General features: G+C 40.8%; 1 protein-coding gene across 1 annotated transcript in view; it reads left to right on the top strand.

Moving 5' to 3' along the window:
- The window catches only part of LOC143112738 (hemicentin-1-like), a 29,606-nt gene that overhangs the window by 5,993 nt on the left and 323 nt on the right, over positions 1-23,290 (top strand). The window contains exons 7-17 of the mRNA XM_076275004.1: positions 1,922-2,182; positions 2,512-2,802; positions 3,058-3,654; positions 3,822-4,097; positions 4,872-5,129; positions 5,445-5,705; positions 5,889-6,179; positions 6,444-6,755; positions 18,559-18,685; positions 18,852-18,875; positions 19,450-19,547. Of these exons, the coding sequence (XP_076131119.1) occupies positions 1,922-2,182; positions 2,512-2,802; positions 3,058-3,654; positions 3,822-4,097; positions 4,872-5,129; positions 5,445-5,705; positions 5,889-6,179; positions 6,444-6,755; positions 18,559-18,685; positions 18,852-18,875; positions 19,450-19,547 (2,796 nt within the window). The remainder of the gene's footprint in view (positions 1-1,921; positions 2,183-2,511; positions 2,803-3,057; positions 3,655-3,821; positions 4,098-4,871; positions 5,130-5,444; positions 5,706-5,888; positions 6,180-6,443; positions 6,756-18,558; positions 18,686-18,851; positions 18,876-19,449; positions 19,548-23,290) is intronic.

Raw genomic sequence — 23,290 nt, 5'->3', positions numbered from 1 at the left:
TCACGACAGCAAGCCCTTTACATGCCTCGCTCAGCACCCCTTATTTGCAGAGAGGAGAGAGTGTGTCCTGGAGTTAGGTAAGAATTGCAGTCCACACACACACACACACACACACACACACTGCAGTGAACAAAGTGCAGTTAGTGGTCTTTGTAGCATTACGATGACGTGATTGATGGGCAACCAAGAAAGCCAGGAGCAGGAACAATGCTGTCTTGCCTACTTGTTTAGTTCTGCAACCTGGTCACTTACTGTCTAGAAATGCCCATAGGGAACAACAGACAGACAATTAGCCATATAATATTGGGGTGGTGTTATTCCCACAGATCCCCCAGGCGGAATTCCATCATGCACCATTATTCCTACCAACAACTACACAGATCTGACCCTCTGGTGTTCATGGGAAGGGGGATACCCTCACGCCTCTCTACACTGGAGCCCGTTCCTGCCAGGGGCAAATGGGCAGGGCTACGCTAATGCCACTCTCACCCAGAGAGGGCCGGGCACTGCAAACAACTCTGTGTTTGAGTGTCATGGCTTCCATGTTGCCCTGAAGACATCCAGGAGCTGCAGCACCAGGACATGTGAGTAATTTGCTTTACTAATGGAGAGCAGAAATATATTGGACCCTTACAATAACTTGGAATGGCATGGCAGGAGTTAGCAAGAACAGTAATGTTTACATCAAGTATTAAGGTGCAATTGGGCAACAGAGGTAAAAACATGGAACAAGCAGGACTTGTAAACAGTGTGACTGATGGAAAATTCCTTTTTCATGCACAGGAAGAGTTTGAAGTTTGAACATATTTACAAGTTGACATTGCTATTCTGAAGATGTGTTAGCATGTTGTTTAGGAAGTTAATTCATGTCACTTAATGTTTCATGTATTCTACAATGTCTGTTGCAAGTTGCAACTTGCACTGTTAAATCAAATTTAGAATCTGACCATAAAGGCAACATGATGTTTTACCTTAGAGAAAAGTTTATCTTGTTACTTAACTACTAGGCCTTGACTGTGACAATTCTGACACTACCTTTGATTCTCAGGGCATCCACAAGGAGATCCCCAATGTTATGCTAATGCTACTCTCAACAATGAGCACCTGATCTTATCCTGTTGGTGGGAGGGAGGCTTTCCCAAAGCGCTGCTCTGGTGGTCCTCTGGTGCTGGAGAACAGCTGGGAGCATCGGCGGAGAGCACCAATACTCTAGTGCTGCCCTCCAGTGTCACCTACAGCAGCAGGTCCCTCACATGCCATGCTCAACACCCATTATTTTCAGAGAGGAAAGACTGTGCTCTAAAAATAGGTAAGAATCTACTGCCTAGACAAGCCTATTGAAATGAACCAAGTCTACAAAGAAAAGATAGTAGGGGCCAAAAAAATGAGGATGTATTTTATAGTTCGTCTAAAAAACTTTTTTGCTAATTTCTCTTCGGAAAATAAAGAAAATTGACACACAATTACACATATAACGTAGGGTTATTGTTCCCACAGATCCCCCTGATGGATCTCCATCCTGTACAGTTCGTCCTACCAACAACTACACAGATCTGACCCTCTGGTGTTCATGGGAAGGGGGATACCCTCACGCCTCTCTACACTGGAGCCCGTTCCTGCCAGGGGCAAATGGGCAGGGCTACGCTAATGCCACTCTCACCCAGAGAGGGCCGGGCACTGCAAACAACTCTGTGTTTGAGTGTCATGGCTCCCATGTTGCCCTGAAGACATCCAGGAGCTGCAGAATCAGCACATGTGAGGGATCAGTTTACTCTTTAGACAATAGTCTTAAATTACTCCGAAATATCAAGTGATGTCACTGAAAATGAGATGTTGACCTTAAAATATCACACATATTAGATGTATTCAGTTAACCCACTGAAAGAATATTTGACCGTCATATTATACTTTAAACTTTTAGGGTATCCACCTGGTGAAGCTCAATGTTCTGCCATGGCTACGCAAAACAATGAGAAGCTGGTATTAACCTGTTCCTGGGAGGGAGGTTTGCCCAGAGCATTGCTCTGGTGGCTGTCCAGTAGTGGAGACACTCTAGGGAAATCCGAGGAGAGCAGCAATACTCTAGTGCTGCCCCCCAGTGCTGCCCACAGTGGCCAGTCCTTTGTGTGTCATGCTAAACACCCATTACTTGCCCAGCAGAAATCGTGTGTTTTGAAACTAGGTAAGAATGGCTGTAGTCAGGGGCTGTTACAGTAACTTTGATTAGTGCATGTGTGTGTGTGTGTGTGTGTGTGTGTGTGTGTGTGTGTGTGTGTGTGTGTGTGTGTGCGCACCGTAAGATAAATCAACAAGAATGAAGAAAAAACAAAATTGTGGGTCTAAAATGATTTCATCTCAGCTGGTGAAATTGTGAAAAAACATTAAAAAGTAAATAATGAATGGGTAATTAAACAAATTGAAATGAATCTGAAAGACCACTGTCCATCATATTGTTTGTATGACTTCTCTGGTGACAATATGTTCCAATGTTAAAATCTCCTCTTCCCTTAGAGGCTCCAGTCCTTGAGACACAGTGCAGCACAGTCTCTGTCTACGAGGGGGGCGATGTTGAGATCACCTGCACAGCAAGGGACAACTATTTTCCCTCAAACATCACCTGGTACAACCACCTGAAACAACATGTAATAGAGTCACCCTCCAAGTATGTTCTGAAGCACGCAGGAGGCTGGACCAATCTCACCGTGAAAGCAACTGATAGCCAGACCGACAGCGGGAAGTACTGGTGCTCAGCAACCAACGCAGTGGGGGAAACAGAGATTCCCATTCACCTGCTGGTGAACAGTAAGAATGTTAATATTTAATTTTTTACATTTCTCCATACGTACAGTAAGATGTATTTAAGTGTGCTTTGAATGTTATTTGCAGGTTTTACACTCTTAAAATTGTTGATTAGCCTCTGTCATGAATACAATACTTCTCTCATGCCAATCAATTAGGCTACTCATAGAAAGATGTTTCATGCTAACATGGATTCCAATGCATGAGCTTATTTTGAATTCAGTATCCAAAACTAACACCTGTTATATTTGATCTTAGGACATCCAGTGCCTCCCAATGTGACCATCAGCAAAATAATCTTCAGTGGCCATGGGCGGACAGAAGCCAATCTGAATTGGGACACAACAGCTCAGGGTGAAATTACTGAGTTCATCATTGAGCGCCGGCAGCTCCCTCTATCCAGCGGGAAAACAAAAACTGAGCCTCCCTGGCAAGAGGTGGCATCCAAACTGGCACCTGGCACTCGAAGCTACAAGATGAGAGGCCTCGACCCGACCAGACTCTACGCCGTCAGAATCAGAGCAGTTAATCATCTCACCCTGGGGAATCCCTCTGAGGAGAAAGTGCCTGAAGCGGTGCCTGTGACAAAACCATCCATCGTCCTGAGCCATTCCTCTCCAGCCGAGGGCTCATCCATATGGATGCGCTGCGACCTAGAAAATGGCACTGAACCCATTAGATACCTCTGGGAGCAGGAAAGTAAAGAGGGCACAACCAGTATCCTGGCACAGGGCACCAACAACAACCTGGTCAATGTTACCATGGTTACACGTAACCATGCGGGTTGGCACAGGTGCATTGTGGGAAACGAGGTCAGCCAAGAACAAAGTAAACGCATATCACTCAATGTTGTCTGTAAGTGACCATAGCAACTATAACATTCCTTTACCTTTTGCAAGTGACCTTGTGCTATTGTGCTATTCTAACCCTACCATCACCCTATGGGCTCTGCTGTATACATGTGTTATTTTGTCTGTGTGAAAATCAGAGGGAGAGACAGTTGAATGTTTTTCATTCTACAGTTGGGCCAGATGTGCCTCACATCGAGGTCACCCCACGCTCCGTCACAGAACAGGGCTACTCTGCCTTGGAGAAGGAAACGGTCTCCCTCGTGTGTCAAGCGTCCTCCAACCCTCCTAGTCAGTATGTCTGGTTCTACAACAACTCCCAGGTTCACGCGGGACAAATGCTGACCGTCCGCAACATCCCCAGGACCAGCTCAGGCCACTACACCTGCCTGGCTCAGAACACAAACCTCAACACTCGCTCCAAGAAAAGCATCACCCTCACTGTTTACTGTGAGTCTCTAGTCTCTATGGGCTTTGGTTATGCAGTTGATAATTAACAAGGTCCAAGAGCTCTTTTGAGGAAAGCATGATTGCAAGACATACTGTCAGCAGCCTGGGAGCTGAATTCCTCTGCAGGTATTAAACAAACTATAATTTCACAGCCCAGTTCCTGTTCTCATAATAGAACAAATTAGAACAAACCTACACACTGGCCCTATGGGACGTGAGGTCATGAAGGTGGGCATACCCTACCCTTTTTCGCTTAGGTCAGCCCTGGTTTTCTGAAGTTAAAAATATAGTTTTAAATAGAAATACATAATTCTAAAGATGCATGAAACTACAGAACTCATCAACCATGTATTAACAATGTCTATCTGACATTTGAGAGTTTTTTACACCAAATAATATGTTAAACTGTTTCATAACCCAGTAGGTTATGAAACCACCTCTGAGTCTCATGTCAGTTCAGCTGACAAAAAAAGAACATTTTGCCCTTCCCGTTAACAGTGCCTTGTGCAGCTCTACCTCCTGTTTTTAGGAGTCTTGAAAGCTCCAACATGGTGCCCCCTGCCCCCATGACATTCTTATAAATGTCCATGACCTACAGTGCCATAAAATAGATTTCTTATCTATGGGTCGAAGGATGGTATTGTTAGCCCTCGAGTGGGAAATGTGAAGCACCTTTATTGGCAGCAAAGTTGGAATAGCTAACTTGTAAAATAGCAACAAAAAAAACACCAAGCACCCATTTACGTAACACACACACTTTTGCCAATCTTACAGATCCCCCAGATGGAACTCCATTGTGCACCATCCTTCCAACCAACAACTACACAGATCTGACCCTCTGGTGTTCATGGGAAGGGGGGTACCCTCACGCCTTGCTGCGCTGGAGTCCATTCCTGCAAGGCATGTCCAGACAGGGTTATGCCAATGTCAGCTTCATCCAGAGAGGGCCGGCCACTGCAAACAACTCTGTGTTTGTGTGTCATGGGTCACATGTTGCCCTGAATGTATCAACAAGCTGCAGCACCAGGACATGTGAGTCGTGAGTTTTACTTACATGCATTTACTTACTTGAATTTCCCCTTGAGGATCAATAAAGTATCTATCTATCTATCTATCTATCTATCTATCTATCTATTTAATTTAGAGATAGAGATTAGATCGTGTTACAGGCTATGGGTGATATGCTGCTTTTCATAGGACTAGCAGCTCTACTGATAATCATGGTAATAGCATGACATTTAAAATGTACATACAATAATCAAAGTACAATAATCAAAGAATGGAAGGTTTCTTTAAAAAATAAAAAAAATATTGACTGTAACATCCTACATTTCCTGTGGTTCTAAGGGCATCCTCCAGGGGAACCCCAGTGTTACGCCTACGCCACCCGCAACAACGAGTACCTGATGTTCTCATGCTCCTGGGAGGGGGGGTTTCCCAGAGCGTTGCTATGGTGGGCCTCCAGCATGGGAGAAGCCCAGGGCAAATCTGAGGAGAACTCCAATATTCTAGTGCTGCACTCCAGTGCCACCTACAGTGGCAAGTCCTTTGTGTGTCACGCTCAGCATCCACTGTTCTCAGAGAGGAAGCAGTGTGTCCTGAAGCTAGGTAAGCCCTGCAGCACAGACAAACCAGGGCAATAATTAGAAAGAGAAATTTAAAAACAGCACACAACAAACCTATTACACAACCCCAAGGTTGTTTTCCAAGATCTTAAAAAAGAGCACATTCCAGTTGACCATTTCTGTTACAATTGTCATTATTTAATGTGCACTGTTCTCTTTTGTCCAGAGGCTCCAGTGCTGGTGACCCAGCGCAGCATGGTCTCTGTGTATGAGGGGAGTGACGTGCAGCTCACCTGCATACTGAAGGCAAACTATCCAGCCACCGAGATCACCTGGTACAACAACCTGAAGCAGCACGTCATAGAAACCCCCTCCAAGTACGTCCTGCAGCATGCAGCGGCCTGGTCCAACCTCACGGTGAGGGAGACAGACGGCCTGAGAGACAGTGGACAGTACTGGTGCTCAGCTACCAACGCAGTGGGGGGGACAGAGATTCCCATTCACCTGCTGGTCAAGAGTAAGGAGGCCATAACATGGTTTTGTTATTCTTCTTCTTATTATTATTATTATTATTATGTATTTCAGTAAAAGTATAGTAAGCATAATGTCTAATTAAAAGGTCTAAAAGTCTTAACAATTACACTATTACACTTTGTAAGAGCACATACTGAAGAGTAAGAATGCTGCTGTCGATTCTTACACTGGAACACACAATAATTTAATCCAAGCTATCAGGATACCTCAAATACTGCTTGTTTTCCATTTTCTTTGATTGAATCAGGATACCCAATGCCACCCAACGTCACCATCAACAAGATTGTCTACAGCACCCATCAGCAGACGGAGGTTGACATAGATTGGCTGATAAAGACAGAAGGAGACATCACTGGCTTCATCATCGAGCGCCGACGGGTACCAACGACCGAGGGAAAGAGGGACGTCGATCCCCCCTGGCTCAAAGTGGCAGTTAACCTAGATCACAGCATTCGCACCTATAAGATGGGAGGCTTCGATCCGACTGGCCTTTATGCAGTCCGAATCATGGCTGTCAATCACCGCACTGTAGGCCATCCATCAGAGGAAAAGAGACCAGGTGAGCAGGTTTAGAAGGTGACAGATGACATTTTATAAGAAATAACTGCATGCTTGGGTTGAAACTAGTCACTATGTGGTAAAATAGACCATATAGAAAATAAGTTGAAAGGGCTGTATATTCCAAAAATAATTCAGTGGAAATGCATGGATTCCAGTTGCTGCTACTGGAAGAATCTGGAATCCATGCATTTCCACTGAATTATTTTTGGAATCTGATCCCTTATCATACCTGTTTATTCTTACTCGTCGCTCAACTTATCGTGACTAAATTCAAGATGGCTGCAAACGCTAAACTTCGTGAAGATACTGTCTGTATAAATCGTCTTGTAAGTAAACTACCAGTGCTTTTTCAAAGTTCTCAATGTCTCATTTTAAATGTCAGGTCCCTCGGAAGTCTACCAATGAAGTGTGGAGATACATTGAGCCTCATAAATGGTGTAAAACAGTGATTTATTTGCATGGCTAGCCCGATGCCGAAGTACCACCATTGAAAAAGCTTTATTATTTTATTTTATTATTTTATTTTATTATTTTAAGCTATATTATTTATTAATTAAAATGGCAGACATGTTGGATTTTAAGGAAGTAGCCATACATTCTGACACTGAGTCAAAAACTGGGGTGCGTTTAGGCTATGTATGAAGTTTCGACTGTGTGACTAAACCCTGCACTTGCCTGGGCTCAATCCTTCTAATTTGCCCCCTAGAGGCTGGCATGCTAGCAAGGAGGCTAAAACCCATGGATGCTAGCGTCTGTCAAATCTCTTAAAGAAACATATGCTGCCTTTTGGGAAATTAGCTATTTTGTCTTCTATCCTAGAGTTAGATAAATTAGTACATACAGCCAGTCATAGTTAGATAAATTAGTATATAACCCAGTCCAACACATCCTACTGTTAGCTTAATTCAATTGAGGTGGGTGGGGCCAATTAGCATATGCCAATTTAAGGCTTATAGTGATTGTTTGAAAAGGTCCATTTTGTTTTATTGTAGTTTAACATTTTGCATCCCATAAAATGATTATGCCTGTCAATGAAGCTAATAATACCTTATGAGTTTAGCTCCCTCCTGACACATTAGGGCTCATGCTAGTCAGTGAACCAGCACTTTTAGGACACTTGCTAGTGCGTTCAGCGCCCAGTCCTTGGGTGTGCTTGGTAGTGGAAACACCAAAAGCTCAATACAAGTTGAGGTTGTTCTGATATAGTAAGTCCAAGACTTGCTTGAGGACCACTTTCTCCAAAACAAGAAAAGAAGAAGGGAAATAGGTCTGTAAAAACAGGAATGGTTTTAGAGGTGGTGGCAAATTATAACTTTTTCCATCTTTATCCTCCTTGACTGATTTTTCACTAATTTCACATTTGGCTACGGTCAGTGTCACTACTGGTAGCATAAGCCAGTACCTGGAGCCTACAAATGTTGCACAGGTAGTCCAACTCCTCCAGAATGGCACACCAAACATTCCATTGCTAGAAGGATTGCTGTGTCTCCCAGCGCAGTCTCAAGAGCATGTTGGAGATTCCAGGAGACAGTTGCTCTAGAAGAGCTGGGCAGGATGGTAGAGGGTCCTTAACCCAGCAGCAGGACCAGTATCTGCTCCTTTGTGCAACAACAAACAGTGAGCCCTGCCAGAGCCCTACAAAATGACCTCCTCCTGGCCGCTGGTGTGAATGTCTCTGACCTGTCAGACTTCATGAAAGTGGCCTGAGGGCCCGATGGCCTCTGGAAGGACCTTTGCTCACTGCCCAGCACCGTGCAGCTCAATTGGCATTTGCCATAGAATACAAAATTGGCAGTTTCGCCATTGACGCCCTGTGCTTTTCACTAATGATACCAGGTTCACCCTGAGCACATGTGAGGTCTAAAGATGTCTTGGAGAATGTAATGTTGCCTGCAACATCATTCAGCATGACTGGTTTGGTGGTGGGCCAGTGATGGTCTGAGGAGGGATATCCTTGGAAGGACGTACACACCTCTACGGGCAAGACAACTGAAAACTTCAGACCCATTGTCTGACCCTGTATTGGGGCAGTGGGCCCTGGGTTCCTCCTGGTGCACAACAATGGCTAGACACATGTAGCGAGAATGTGCAGGCAGTTCCTGGAGGATGAAGGCATTGATACCATTGACTGTACCCCCACACTCCCCTGATTTAAATCCGATTGAACACCTCTGGGACATTATATTTTGGTCCATCCAACACCGCCAGGTTGCAACATTGACTGTCAAGGAGCTCAGTGATGGCCATGTCCACATCTGGGATAAGATACCCCAGGACACCATCTGCTGTTTCATTAAGAGCATGTCCCGATGCCATCAAGCATGTCGGGGCTATACGAACTACTGAGTACCATCATGAGTTGCTGCGCTGAAATTCAAGCAAAATGGACTAGCTTGCCACGTCATTTTTTCCACTTTGATTTTCGGGGGGTCTTTTAATTCAGTCCTCTGTGGATTGATCATTTTCAATCCCAAATAACGAAGTGGCATCCTTTTCTTCCTAACATATTACCCAGTCCATATCAGTTTGAATCCTACCTCACAGGATGCTCATTTAACAAATCATGGCTTGGAGAGCTGTCCGCACCTCACCATCCCACCACAGGGGTCTCCCAGGGCTCAGTACTGGGCCCCCTTCTCTTTTAGCCTGGAAAATCCAGACCCTGATAATCTAGAAAGATTAAGGGTCTGGCAAAGAACAATGTAATGGCCCAACCCGAGGGGCGGCAACAAGCATGCATTTAAAAATCTCACTGCACGCAATTGGATAACACTAGACCATGTTTACTCTGAATTATTTCGGACTTCGACGCAATCGGATAACACTACGACCAATGTGTACTGTCCGCCAACGTTGCAGCGCTGTCTTCATCAGTTTAGCTGGTTTCCCGGAATGTTGGGGTAAAAGTAACATGCATCATTGCTCTTTGCCAGAGTGTCTCGCAGAGACAATTCCATTGTGCTCTCACGAGAACTCTGGATTTCCACGGTACTTCTCTTTGCTATCCACACCACTTCTTTGGGACAGATTATTAATTCGCACAGCTTCTCATACCACTGCTATGCAGATGACACACAGCTTTATCTGTTCTTTCCACCTGATGACCCCTTGGTCTCGGCACGGACCTCGGATTGCCTCTCAGACATATCTACATGGATGAAGGCACACCACCTCCTGCTAAACCACTCATAAACCAAACTGCTGGTCCTCCCAGCTAAACCTATTGCTCCCACCTACACGATTGCCCTCATACAGGGCATGCTACCCCCCGACCATTGCGCTCTTCAGACAAACATCGTCTAGCTCTGCCACCGCTACGCTCAGGTCAATCCAAACTTTGTTCATCTGTTATTCCACGTTGGTAGAACGCGCTACCAGTTCCTACTAGAGCAGGGACATCCCTCTCCACCTTCAAAAAACTCCTGAAGACCCAGCTCTTCAGAGAATATCTCCTCTCGTAGCACTACTACTAGCTAATTCTAGCACTTACCACCTGACTTGACTGTATAAAAACAACACTCACTGATGCACTTTTCCCTATTGTACTGTACCTTTTTGAATTGTTTTAAATTGTTCTAGAATTGTTGAGAGAATTGCGTTAAACTGTTTACCAGGTTGTAAGTCGCTTTGGCTAAAAATGCGTCAGCCAAATGTAATGTAATGTAGATATCCAGTATGATGTTTTTTCCCGATTGAGATATGATGTGTTTTATTTTTTAAAGTGTATAATTTTTTTGAGCAGTGTATAGTAAGAGTTAAGGTTTGCTCAGAAAGAGAAGAAGGTAGAATAAGAATGTATTGATGATGTAGGTAGTTACTTCAATTAACCAAGATATAGAATAATTGGCTTATTTTCTTACACATAGTGGCCATATTGGAATCTTACCAAATTATACTTGATGCCTTGTATATTATTGAGGTTGTCATGTGATAAAATGACTGTTCAAACTTTGAAATTATATCATGAATAACAATAGAGATGGTCTATATTTTCACATTTGGTATCCGCCATATTGGATTTCAAAATGGCCAACATCAAGTTTGTTTGGAAATAATGTCAATAGCTTCCTTGACCCTACAAATTGAGTGTAAGAACTTAAAATACTTTTTTTATCTTGTTTAATTTTGAAGTTGTATCAACAATTCTATTAAGAATGGTAGCCATATTTGAATTCAAGGTAGCAGCCACTAGGGGGCGCTATGTGTTGGGGTCCATTTCAATTTTTGATCACTAGGGGTAGTAGTATAACTGTGCCAAGTTTCATGCTTTCTGCGAAAACTGAACGATTCCGGTGCTTAGCCGCTGTACTATAACAGTTAAATAGTTGGATAGTTAAAATGGTTAAATTATTTAAAATGGAATTATTGTAGTGAGGAGTTTTACTTTGAAACAGTTGTGGGCAGAGGAAACAGTTGACGGGAGTCAAAGTTGATGACAGCTGACTGTTGCTAGAGTAGTTATGGTGGTTGCTATGCTGGTTGCTAAGTTAATGTTGGTTGCTAGGTTTTAACTGTGAATGTGGTTGCTAGGCTGTTGCTAGGGTACTTGAAGTCATTGCTAGGTTGTTGCTAGGGTGTCCATGGTAGCTAGCCTACTATCAGAAATAAAGGAGTTACTACAGTGGTTTGCTAGTATAATCATGTTGGTTGCTATGGAAACTGACATAGATGCTTAACCCTTAAAGGTGTAGGTTTTTGAACGTTCTAAGTTCCGCAACAATTGAAGGTTCTAAAATTCTATGTTGAATTCAATGAACCCAGATATTCTTTAGAACGTTCATTTCTCAACATTCCCGTCACACTGGTGTGACGGTACTCCTTTAAGGGTTAATAGAGTGTGCCAGTGACTTACGTTTTACTTCCGCTACAAGGGACCTGTCTTTCAAAAAAATATGAACGGGAGTTAATGGAGAGATAACAATTATTTTTTGGTCCAGTTTGAATTGTGCCACGAATTTCACATACGATATGTGTGAATTTAAAAGATAATTTTTCACGTCAAGAAAGTACTGTTGTTCGATAGACTTCAAAAGTTATGTTGGTTTTGTACGAATCCGCTCAGTGGACTACATCTCTCGTCTCGAACGATGTACGTCACCAACGAAACGATAAGATTAGAAGCTAGCTGATAGCTGTTATGCTAGTTAACGGTTGCATCTTGCTGCCTGCTATGTCACTTAACAGTATCTAATGTACAGTCTATGGACGAATACAACTTACCTGATGTGTTTAATCCTCTGACTCATGGTATTTTCATCGGCAAGGAAAGCCCAATTAAGACCTGTTGCTGGTATGCTTGTACAATCTAGTGTGGCTGTGAATGAGCTAACGTCACTAGCGCGACTGATGGGTTTGTAGTCGTTGGAATTACGATCTTTCACAATGTTGTAATTCAATAGTTACGAAACAAACTGCAAATGTCTTTACATAGACAAACATCATATGGGTAATTCAAGGCACAAGTCAACCGGGACCAGAAAATCATTTCTTTTTCGCCATAGACTGGCGTTCAAATTTTTTTTAAAGATAGGTCCCATTGTTGTGTAGTTGTGTAAATGGTTAAATTATTTAATAGGGAATTATTGTAGTGGAGACTTTTATTTTGAAACAGTTGTGGGCAGAGGAAGCAGTTGAACAGGATCTGTAGTCTTAAGAGAGCCAGATTGTGTGCTTAAAGCCTGAGACAGACAGTTGCTGGAGGTGGCCGGAACACTTGGCATAGGATTCTAAGTGCCCTACTGTGATGTCATAATCACCAATGTTAAGTCTATGAGGAATTTTTTAGTAGTTTTTAATTAATAGTTCAAAAAGTATAAAAGTTACAAAGTTAAAAAATACATAGCTGAAGTCACCTAAGTAAGACCTACGCAACGCAGTTTGAACAAAGTTTCTACGTCAAACGGTTGAAGCTGAATTAAACGCACAAATACGTAGAAGAAAAATAACTAGAGAATGTAATTCCAGGGAATTACGAGTGCATGAAAATGCAAAAATGGCTGCTGAATAAAATATTGTTGAATATTGTCTAAAATATAATCTAAGTAAAAAGATGGAAGTCAGATAGAGAAAAAAGCTGGCGGGTAGTCATAGTTGATGACATCTGACAGTTGGAATGGCCGAACAGTTAAATAGTTGAGTAGTTTAAATAGTTACATTATTTTATAGTGAATTATTGTATTGAGGACTTATTTTGAAATTGTTGAGGACAGAGGAAACAGTTGGCGGGAGTTGTAGTTGATGACGACTGACAGTTGGAATGGCTGAACAGTTAAATAGTTGGAGAGTGAAAAGTCAAAGTTGATGACAACTGACTGTTGCTAGAGTAATTATGGTGGTTGCTATGCTGGTTGCTAGGTTAATGATGTTGGTTGCTAGGTTTTAACTGTGAATGTGGTTGCTAGGCTGTTGCTAGGGTCCTTGAAGTCTTTGCTAGGTTGTTGCTAGGGTGTCCATGGTGGCTACTATCAGAAATAAAGGAGTTACTACAGTGGTTTGGTAGTATAATCATGTTGGTTGCTATTGAAACTGACATAGATGCTTAATTTCAATGGTTGCTAAATTGGTTGCTAGGTAGGTGGTGGTTTAATATAGTAGGCTAGAGGTATAGTTGATGATAACTGACAGTTGGGATAGTAAAATAAAGTGAACAGTTAAATAGTTGGATAGTTTAAATGGTTAAATTATTTAATATAGAATTATTGTAACTAGGAATGCTAACATGCTAACTATGTTAACCATGTTACTTAGTTAACTTGGCTAATCATTTTTAGCAGTTATGTTAACTATGCTAACTAGCATGCTAACATGCTAACTATGCTAACCATGTTACTTAGCTAACTTAGCTAATCAGTTTTAGCAGTTTTGCTAAAAATGCTAACAATGTTAGCAATGTTAACATGCTAACTATGCTAACCATGCTAACTAGCTACAGTGGGTAGGAGTGATAGTTGATGACAAGTGACAGTTACAATGGCTGAACAGTTAAAAAGTTCAGTAGTTTGAAGTGTTAAATTGTTTTACAGTGAAATATTGTAGTGAGGACTTTTATTAAGTGTGCTTGCAAGCACACTTATTGTTCTTCTTACGTTTTATTATTAAGTGTGCTTGCAAAGCAGCACACTTATTGTTCTTCTTAAGTTTTATTATTATTTTTCCCGTCTCCCTAATTTTTTGTCAGCCCTAGCGCCTAGGCCCTTTGAGACAGAGACACCGTTCCAACTTTAAAACGTCCGGTCAGTACCGGTGTAAGTTGGTCGCTATAGATGACGTCAGGTGGGCGTGCCGTTCGTCCGCCATATTGGATTGAACAGAAAGCGAAACTAAATTTTCACAGGTCACAAATTTGGTCTGAACGCCACGAAACTTGACGTACATTATCCTTGGACCAAGCCTCACAAATGTTAGCGGAAGGATTTTTGATTTTCGAAAGCGTTTGCCCGTCACAGCCAAACGAAATTGGCGGCGAAGCTCCGAAACAGGAAGTCGTCCATATCTCAGGAACACTGTCACATATCGATACCAAATTGTGTATATGAACTGGGGACTCCAGTGTGAGGGTGCATAAGCTAAAAAAAAAAAAGAAATATTCCAAAAGTTTCCATCATTTGGCAAACCACCCACAGGTATTTGGTAACTCTCACCATTCACCTTTTCACCATTCACCTTCTATCACAATGCCATCCAAGTATGCTCAATGTCTCTGGCCAGCCACAACGTCTCCGGGCAACCTTGCCCAATCATGAAATCCTTGCTCTGCCATGGGATAGTATGGACTTACGAACTGAAATAGCAAGGAGAACAGTAGCTATATATAGCTTACATAATAGAGTTGTTTTCACATTGACGGTATTCAAATTACATTTTTCATTATTGTTACATATCATGATGGGAGAGCATTATTAAAAATGTTACAAGTATGCAAATGCATATGTTTACGGGCATTTAGGTTTTACTGTGTTGTTTTGTTGTAAAGACATGCAAGGCATTCTGGGCCATGTAATAGACAAAGCAGTGGTCGGCAGCGTTAACTTGATTTCCTGTATTAATATGAATAGGTGTTTCTGTAAACCTAGGGACAATAAACAACTATCTCTGTTACAAAAACGAGCTGGTAATCGCCATTGAAGAGGGAACTATGATAAAAAGATTGTTTTCCTAAAAGCATGGAGTTGACGAAAGAATAAACAAGCGTCACGTTAATGTTAAATAGCCTACCTATCTGAACGCTAGGTGGCAGCGTTGTATTACATTTCACTAGTGTAGCCTACTTGAAATACGGTGTGAGATTCACAAGTAAGGAAGGTGCAAATATTATGTCATTTATCATGGGAAATTATTGGAAATGTTATTTCTTGTTTATTATAATTGCAAACCACACACATCCATTCGGAATCACACGTACACATTTAATACTGAAAGACTATAATTTTGTTTATTTGATGTTGCCTTAGCAACACAGCCTTCAGAGCAAAGATTCTAGAACAGGGCTTCAGAGAGACACGTTTTGAGTTTGTGGCCAAGAACCTAAAATATCGGTTTCCATGTGCTGGATGGTGTGCGTCCTTTATGAAAGTAAGTGTTTTATACAGTTAACGTTACAGACATAATGAGTCATGTTGTAGTGGTCAACATAAATGTGCCCCTTCTGTTATTAGAATGCTAAGCGGAGAAGCATGCTAAGCAGAGATTTAGTATCATTAATTTTTGTGTGGCTAGCTACAGGGAGGAGGAGATGTAGTGCTATGTTGCTAATTGGGATTTATGTTGTTTAGCGTAATGCCATGGTCATTTGATATGAGATGCTTGCACTCGTAACTTCGTCACGTGTAACTTTAGGACTGGTATTTTTTTTTTACTAACAGTAATTCACGAAGCACTTTAGCCCTAAAAGTAGCACCTACGTCTGTGACTGCTTAAAAGAAGTGGCAAGGACTCCTAACGCGATGTTTTGAAATGCGTCTACTATTGTCTACAGGAGCTTCCAATCGCGAGGGAACTTGCATTGTAGGCATAACTAAGGGATGCAATAACACCACCAACAACCAAAACTAGCCTACTCATTGTCAACATGTACATGAAATGTAACGTTTCATGTGAATCAAATTAAAATGTTTTCTTTGCAAACGTAGGCATAGGCGTATGGTGACAGATTAATTTAATAATGCTGCTGTGTGAATCACGGTAATCACAGTGAATGAAGTGGCCACTTCTTAATGGGACCCACTGTATGGAAGTGGGCTAAGTAAAATAGAGATGTTTTAAGATAAGGTTAATCAGAATTCTACGATATGCCCGCTTGACAACGGCAGAGATAGAACTGGCCTTTGGCCAAAGCAACCATCCATTTAGAACGACTGGCCTTCATAGCAACCAAAGATCTGAGCTGTGTTGCAATGTGAGGCAAAGTATAGAAAGGTGATAAAACATACAGAGACAGGTCAAGAAATATAGTGCAATGTAGACAGTAGTATACAGTTGATTTACAGACGGTGGTTTAGAGTAATATGAAGTATTCCTTTATTCTGAGATAGGCTACATCAATAGGCTCTCAAAACAACCCCAGGCTCACAAAACAATCCCAAACAGACATAAGGTCTTTATAGAGCAAATCTATATAGATTATTTGTCAAATAAACCAGTAAAACATAATTTGTGGGATGGAATATATAACATTCACACTCATAGCTCATATTTTTTTTTTAAATAAATCAGTGAAAAAGTATCCTGACAAACAAGCAGCTTTTTAATGCCTTGGTCATATTTCATAATTTCAATTCCTCTGTAGGTTACCTGATAGCCCAGTTTGAGAGGCGCAAGACGCGTGACATTATTTATTTTTTGCAGCCAATCACTGCTGTCATTTTATTTTATTGATTTGATCTCAGTCATAGAAGCTAAATTCGAAGGCAGGCCAAAGGTAAAATCCAACAAATCGCATTCAACCCGCAAGCCAATAGTTGAATAGCCCTCTCCTAGAGCTTTTGAGATATTGCCACTGCTCCAACATTGAAAGGCACTGTTACAATGCCTGGATCAAGCCAGGTTCAGCATTGCGTATGCCACTGTCCGCTCACGTTGCTGACCGGACCAGGGCCGGAAATGCAGTCTAGTTTTGAAACAGTTTTTGGCAGAGGAAGCAGTTGAATAGGGTGTGTAGTCTTAATAGGGCCAGTTTGTATGCTTAAAGCCTGAGAATGGCAGTTGGGACAGGTGGCCTGAACACCTGCTATAGGATTCTAATTGCTGTGATGTCATAAAGGGCCATGTTAAGTCAATGGGGAAATTTTGATAGTTTTTAATTAATAGTTTAAAAAGTATAAAAGTTACAAAGTTGAATGTTACTTAGCTAACTTAGCTAATCATTTTTAGCAGTTTTGTAAAAAATGCTAACAATGCTAATAATGTTAGCAATGCTAACTATGCTAACCATGCTAACTAGCTACAGTGGGTAGGAGTCATAGTTGATGACAAGTAACAGTTACAATGGCTGAACAGTTAAAAAGTTCAGTAAGTTTAAAGGGTTAAATTGTTTAACAGTGAAATATTGTAGTGAGGACTTTTATTTTGAAACAGTTTTTGGCAGAGGAAGCAGTTGAACAGGATGTGTAGTCTTAATAGGGCCAGTTTGTATGCTTAAAGCCTGAGACTGGCAGTTGATCCAGGTGGCCTGAACACCTGCCATAGGATTCTAATTGCTTAACGGCCGTATTGTGATGTCATAATCATAATGTTAAGTCTATGGGGAAATTTTGAGTAGTTTTTAATTAATAGTTTAAAAAGTATAAAAGTTACAAAGCTGAAAAATACATAGCACCCATGTCCTAAGTAAGACCTACGCAACGCAGTTTGAATGAAGTTTCTACATTAAACGGTTGAAGCTGCATTAAATGCGTTAGAAGAAGAAGAAGAAGAAGAAGAAGAAGAAGCAGAAGAAAAAGCCTTGGAAGAACAGTACAGTGCATTTTCATGCACTGTAATAAGAAGAAGCCTAAGAATAAGAAGCCTAGGAAGAACAGTACAGTGCTTTTTCATGCACTGTAATAAGAAGATGACTAGGAAGAACAGTACAGTGCATTTTCATGCACTGTAATAATAATAAGAAAAGTTGGAAGAACAGTACAGTGCATTTTCATGCACTCTAAAAAGCCTTGGAAGAACAGTACAGTGCATTTTCATGCACTGTAATAAATCGGGTAACAGTAGAGTGCATTTTCATGCCCTCTAATAACATACATATATGGTGAGACCTGATGATATCTGATAATAAAAGCTGAAATGTCTCTTTTTGTTTTTTTTATCCATTCAGGTGAACAGCATAACATTTCCATAAGCACACATCTTGTCACACACACTCCGCTCTATCCAAAACTCACCTCTCTGTTCGGTCTGTCGCCTGATATGACACTAGCCTTTCAACTCTTCTGGTGTCCCTATCAACCTTTCAAGTTTAATCTCTTTGTCCATAAACCATGTACAAGAACATTGGTACAATTAGTAGGCTATTTGTTTACACATGATTGTTAATAACTAATAACAAATCGCTGTATTAATGTAAGACTACCCAGTACCTAATCTTCACTGTATTTTGGTGAACTAGTTTAAAGATGATACAGTAGGCCTACACTGAATGATGAGATCAGGAGAGCATGGACATGAACAGCAGTATGATCATGTATCATCTGCAGCAGGCAGTTATACGGGATGTTGGGGGGATTCAGAGAGGGATAAAGCGGAGATCGTAATTAATGATCTCTGGCCTTTGATGTTCTGTGTTTAGCTGATGAACCTGTTATGTCTTCCAGCTATGCCATCTTTCAATGCTTACCCTGCTGTGATTGGTGCAGCCATTGGAGGCATGATTATAGCCACGATAATAACAGTTCTACTCTTCATGTATATTGTGAGGAATCGTAACAACAACCCACGTAAGTGTGAAATGATGGTGCAGTATAATGCAATTCCCATGAATATACATGCAATTTCCGTAACTGCTGTCAATTACCTGACGTGAAAGTTAACAGCTAAGATAAATTAAACAGCTGAGGTGTAACTTTAACTAAATCCATTATGATTTCCTCCAATAGGCCTAGGCTAGCCTACATGACATGCTATTTGGCATGTAAGTATGCTTTTCAGAAAACTGGTTATTTACTGTAACCTAGTTGAATGGAGTACATCTGAAAGGTTTCGTGCTATAGAGATTTATTACACGGCTCTTCAGAATGCTGCAGAAAGTTCAATTCACATGAATGGGCCTTCCCAACGTTCGGGCCTATGTTAAATCTATATAAATCACCGGCAAAGTATATAGGCTACCGCTGTCAATGGCAACGGGTTGATTAACGTCTTTCCCTCCGCAAGAATTCCGTTCGCTTATTGCAATGGAATTTCATTGAAAGGGAAAGTAAGCTAGTAAGACGTTGCCACGCAACACCTGAAACTGTCAAGTTCTGTGTGGCGAACTATTTATTTTGTCAGCGGAAGACACGAAGCGGTAGCAAAATCATTTTTAAAGATTTATTGTGTTAGGTTTCTTTTCTCGTTTTGGCAAGTAGCCGTATAATCAGCGGGATAATGTATTGTCCGCTGCGCGTCGGGGTTCTGTTCTCCCTGTCGGGACATATTTTCTAATAATTACCGGCGGACAATACATTATCCCTTAGGCCTACGTAATGTGCATTTTCCTTTCATAGTCGAAACAGTCAGTCAAGGGAAAATATCAACTATCCCGAGGATGAGTCTGTTGGTGGAGCAGAGGGGGATGTGAGCAGAGAAGAACATGGCAGTCCAGGTAAGAACAGACACCCTGAGGATACGGCTCAGGGCCCACTTCCCCGATAACGACGGAGACACGCTCTTAAGAGGGTTACGATTCATCTTACGATCGTTCGTTTGATTTTTCCGACTGTTTCCCGAACATGCTCGTAGCGTGAACCCGCGTGCACTGCTCTTAAGATGCTCTTAAGGGGAGCTGTCCACGTTAATAGTTCTGAAATATCCTCTGATTTGACGGTGATGTCAGGTGACTGCACGTCACAGCTATAGGCCTACCATTTAAACTTCGGATCTACACATTAATTCACATCAATACGAAATTAAAACACTTTGACATCTGCATGTAAGCATCCCAAGTAGGTTATATACCACACAGAGACATAAATAATTGTAATTATTTTAAGATTAGATTGTTGCACCATGCAATAATTTTTCGCAGTGCCACTTATGAACACGTTTGAAGATAAGAAAGAAGTCGAGTAAGAAAGAGAGGAAATGTGTAGGCTTAGATTTTGATGCAGTAGGCTACAGACTAAACTACATGTTGCTTTCTCTGCTTTTTACCTCATAGGCCTAATAAAATATTCACTTAGCAAAGATAAGGTCAAACTATTCTGGCAACGTCTCGTTTCATAACTTGATTGCATTTTTGTCCGCTTTTCATCACATTATTATGACCATTAAATGTAGGCTATTTTGCACGCTAAAATCTGATTCATCACAGGTAAACACAATAAAGAATGGGAACGTAAGTTGGATTATGTATTCTAAGTTGTAATTCCTCTGTATGTCCTGTTGGTGACCTCAGTGAGAAGTACTGTTAAGACGCTCTTAGCCGGTAACGAGTACTCTGGAGCACTCGTAGATCGATCTACGAGTGTTTTCACGACGCTCTTAAGCTACGATGGTTTCGGGAAACAGTCGGCAAATCTTAAGACGTTCGTAAGAGGGACTTTACGACGCTCTTAGGCTTAAGATGCTTTCGGGGAAGTGGGCCCAGTGCATTAGATGATACATGGTCTTTAGGGCTCCCACCGTCGACTTCAAGGCAGCGCTACCTGACCCTCTCTCTCCACTCCTCTTTATTATCTACATTGAAGTTCTTGCAATAGCCATAAGACAAAATAAAAACATTACAGGGATAGCAATAGGGAAGGAAATACATAAATTAGCACTTTACGCAGATGACATAATACTTTATGACCTCGCCAGAAAAATCAATACAACATTTGATGGGAGTGATTGAAGAATATAGTAAAACCTCAGGATATAGAATAAATAAAAGTAAATGTGAAGCTTTAACTATTGGAATGCAAATGAATGCATGGTTGAAAGATAGCTATAACATTAAATGGGAAGTATTTTTATATTACTTATACTTATATTACCTAAAGTATTTAGGTATTTATATAAGTAATGATTTGAATGATTTATATAAAAACAACTATGCTTCTTTGGAATTAAAGATAAGACAGGACCATGGAAATTAATTCCTGGTGGAATATACAGTAGAGTTGAGACAATTAAGATGATGGTACTCCCACAATTACTTTTTTTATTTCAAGCACTACCAATCTAGCCTAGAAATCTAGACGCGCCCCTAGCGGCAGCAAATTACATTTGCTGCCAGGGCTAGTCTGGCAACTCTCCGTTGGCTTGTGAGCTCCAGAAATCGAAACTCAATCAGGCCAATGAAATCGTGTATAGAGTCGTTAGGTGGGCTTAACATAATGATTGATGGCAGAGTTGCAACGGTTTGGCTTGAATTTCCTGCTACTTGAAAACTAATTAAATGGATGTTGCTGTTGGCGAACAGTGTGACACGAGTTAAGCTTTTATTAAGTTGGCAAACGTTTGAACTAGCCAACTAGCTCCGCTGGTGGGAAACGCATGGGACTCATAGCGCTGCCGCTGTCCTATTGCGTGCAGAGGGAATTTGAAAGAAAACTGATTATCCCGCCCCTCGGACTGAGCATTGCGAACGGTGAGTGCCCAGACCCTACATTTTAATGTGGGTCTGGCTCGTCAGGCTACTACCAATCACACTCCCACCAACATTCTTCACTACATGGACTAAGATGATTGCAAATTTAATTTGGAATGATAAAAAACATAGAATCAACTTTAAGCTATTAACACAACCAAAAGAGAAAGGAGGTTTAGGGACTCCACATATACAAAACTACTTGTTTGCGACACAAATTTTAACAATAATGAAATGGATGAGCAGTAGCACTGAAACAAGATGGATTAATATCGAGAAAGAGCTGACAAATGGAGTAATTGGAACTCTGTCTTTTCTAGGAAAAGAGACACAAAAACAATACATACAGTCATTCTGCATTGGAAATACCATAAGGAATTGGAAACAAATGAGCAAACGTTTAAAATTTCAGACTGAAAGTAGACAAATGACACAAGATCCAGACTTCATAGCACATAAAACAGATAACATTTTAGAATCATGGGCCAATAAAGGACTAACATTATTTGCACAGCTTTTTGAAAAAAATACATTTGAAGCTCTATCGGCAAAATATAGCTTACAGTAAAAACATTTCTTTAAATACTTACAAGTTAGAAGTTATATTAAACAAAATGCAGAAAAGGAAACCAGAAATGAGGTATTAACTTTTTTATTAGAAACCAGAAACAAAAGTAGTGATGGACTCGCAAGTGCTTATAAGATATTGCAAAAAATGACAAACGTAGAATATAAAGCAAAAGAAAAATGGGGAAAAGAGCTATCTAGATAGATAGATAGATAGATAGATAGATACTTTATTGATCCCCAGGGGAAATTCAAGAAATCTATCTGTAAATCTATCTGTAAACATATCAGATGAGGCCTGGAGTGACTCTTTAAAAGAAAACTTTAAAACAACACAGTCAAAACACTGGAAAGAGTTTGCATGGAAAATAAGCCAGAGGTACTTCACTACACCTGACCAATGTGGAAAACACAGTTTAGGAACAGCTTGTTGGAGAGGATGTGGTGAAGGTAAGGCAAATCACACTCACATTTCCGGTAATAAGGTCCTTTTGGGAAGAGGTAGGAAGAGCCGTTTCACACATCTTTGATTTAAAAGAACCCCTTACACTAAAGAACTTTTTAGGCATTGGCATAAAATCTAAGATTAAAGCAAAGTACTGCAAACTCTTTAATATCCTGAGACTAACGGCACTTAAGCAACTCACAAGGCTATGGAAACAACTAAAACAACCTGTAATACTTACATGGTACAATACAATAGAAAAAGTTTTGGAAATGGAGAAAATGATACTAAAAACTAGAAACCGCTCAGAAATACCGAATAAAACTTATCCAGAACTTATACTTAACAAAATAAATAACTACTTTGAAAATATATGTGTATAACAGACCTGCCTCTACAATGACACTCATACATACTGACACTCTACTATACTGACACTCATACAGGCGCACACTCATGCACACATGCATACACTTATATACATACATACATGAACATAGGTAAGCCAATTCATTTATGTCTATTATTTAATTACTTATGTTTTGTATTTATGTCTTTGTCTCTGTCATTTGTTTTGGATGCTTTTCTTTTGTTGTGATGTTCCTTCTGTTTTGTTCCTTGTTTTTTTTTTTCTCTGTCAATGTAATGTCTGTCAATGATTGTCTGTCAATGCTATGTTTTTTGTGTTTTGTTTCTGTTGGTGATTGTCTATTTTTTGAAGGGCAAAATGTAAAAATGTTAAATAGTAGTGCAATAGAAGAAG

Source organism: Alosa pseudoharengus, unplaced genomic scaffold (assembly GCF_046254945.1).
Source record: "Alosa pseudoharengus isolate Yale_2024_CS ecotype anadromous, Long Island Sound unplaced genomic scaffold, YU_APseudo_1.1 YU_APseudo_1.1_scf_8, whole genome shotgun sequence".
Lineage (NCBI taxonomy): Eukaryota > Metazoa > Chordata > Actinopteri > Clupeiformes > Clupeidae > Alosa > Alosa pseudoharengus.
The sequence above is the reverse complement of the archived record's forward strand: the minus strand, read 5'-3'. Positions and strand labels throughout refer to the sequence as shown.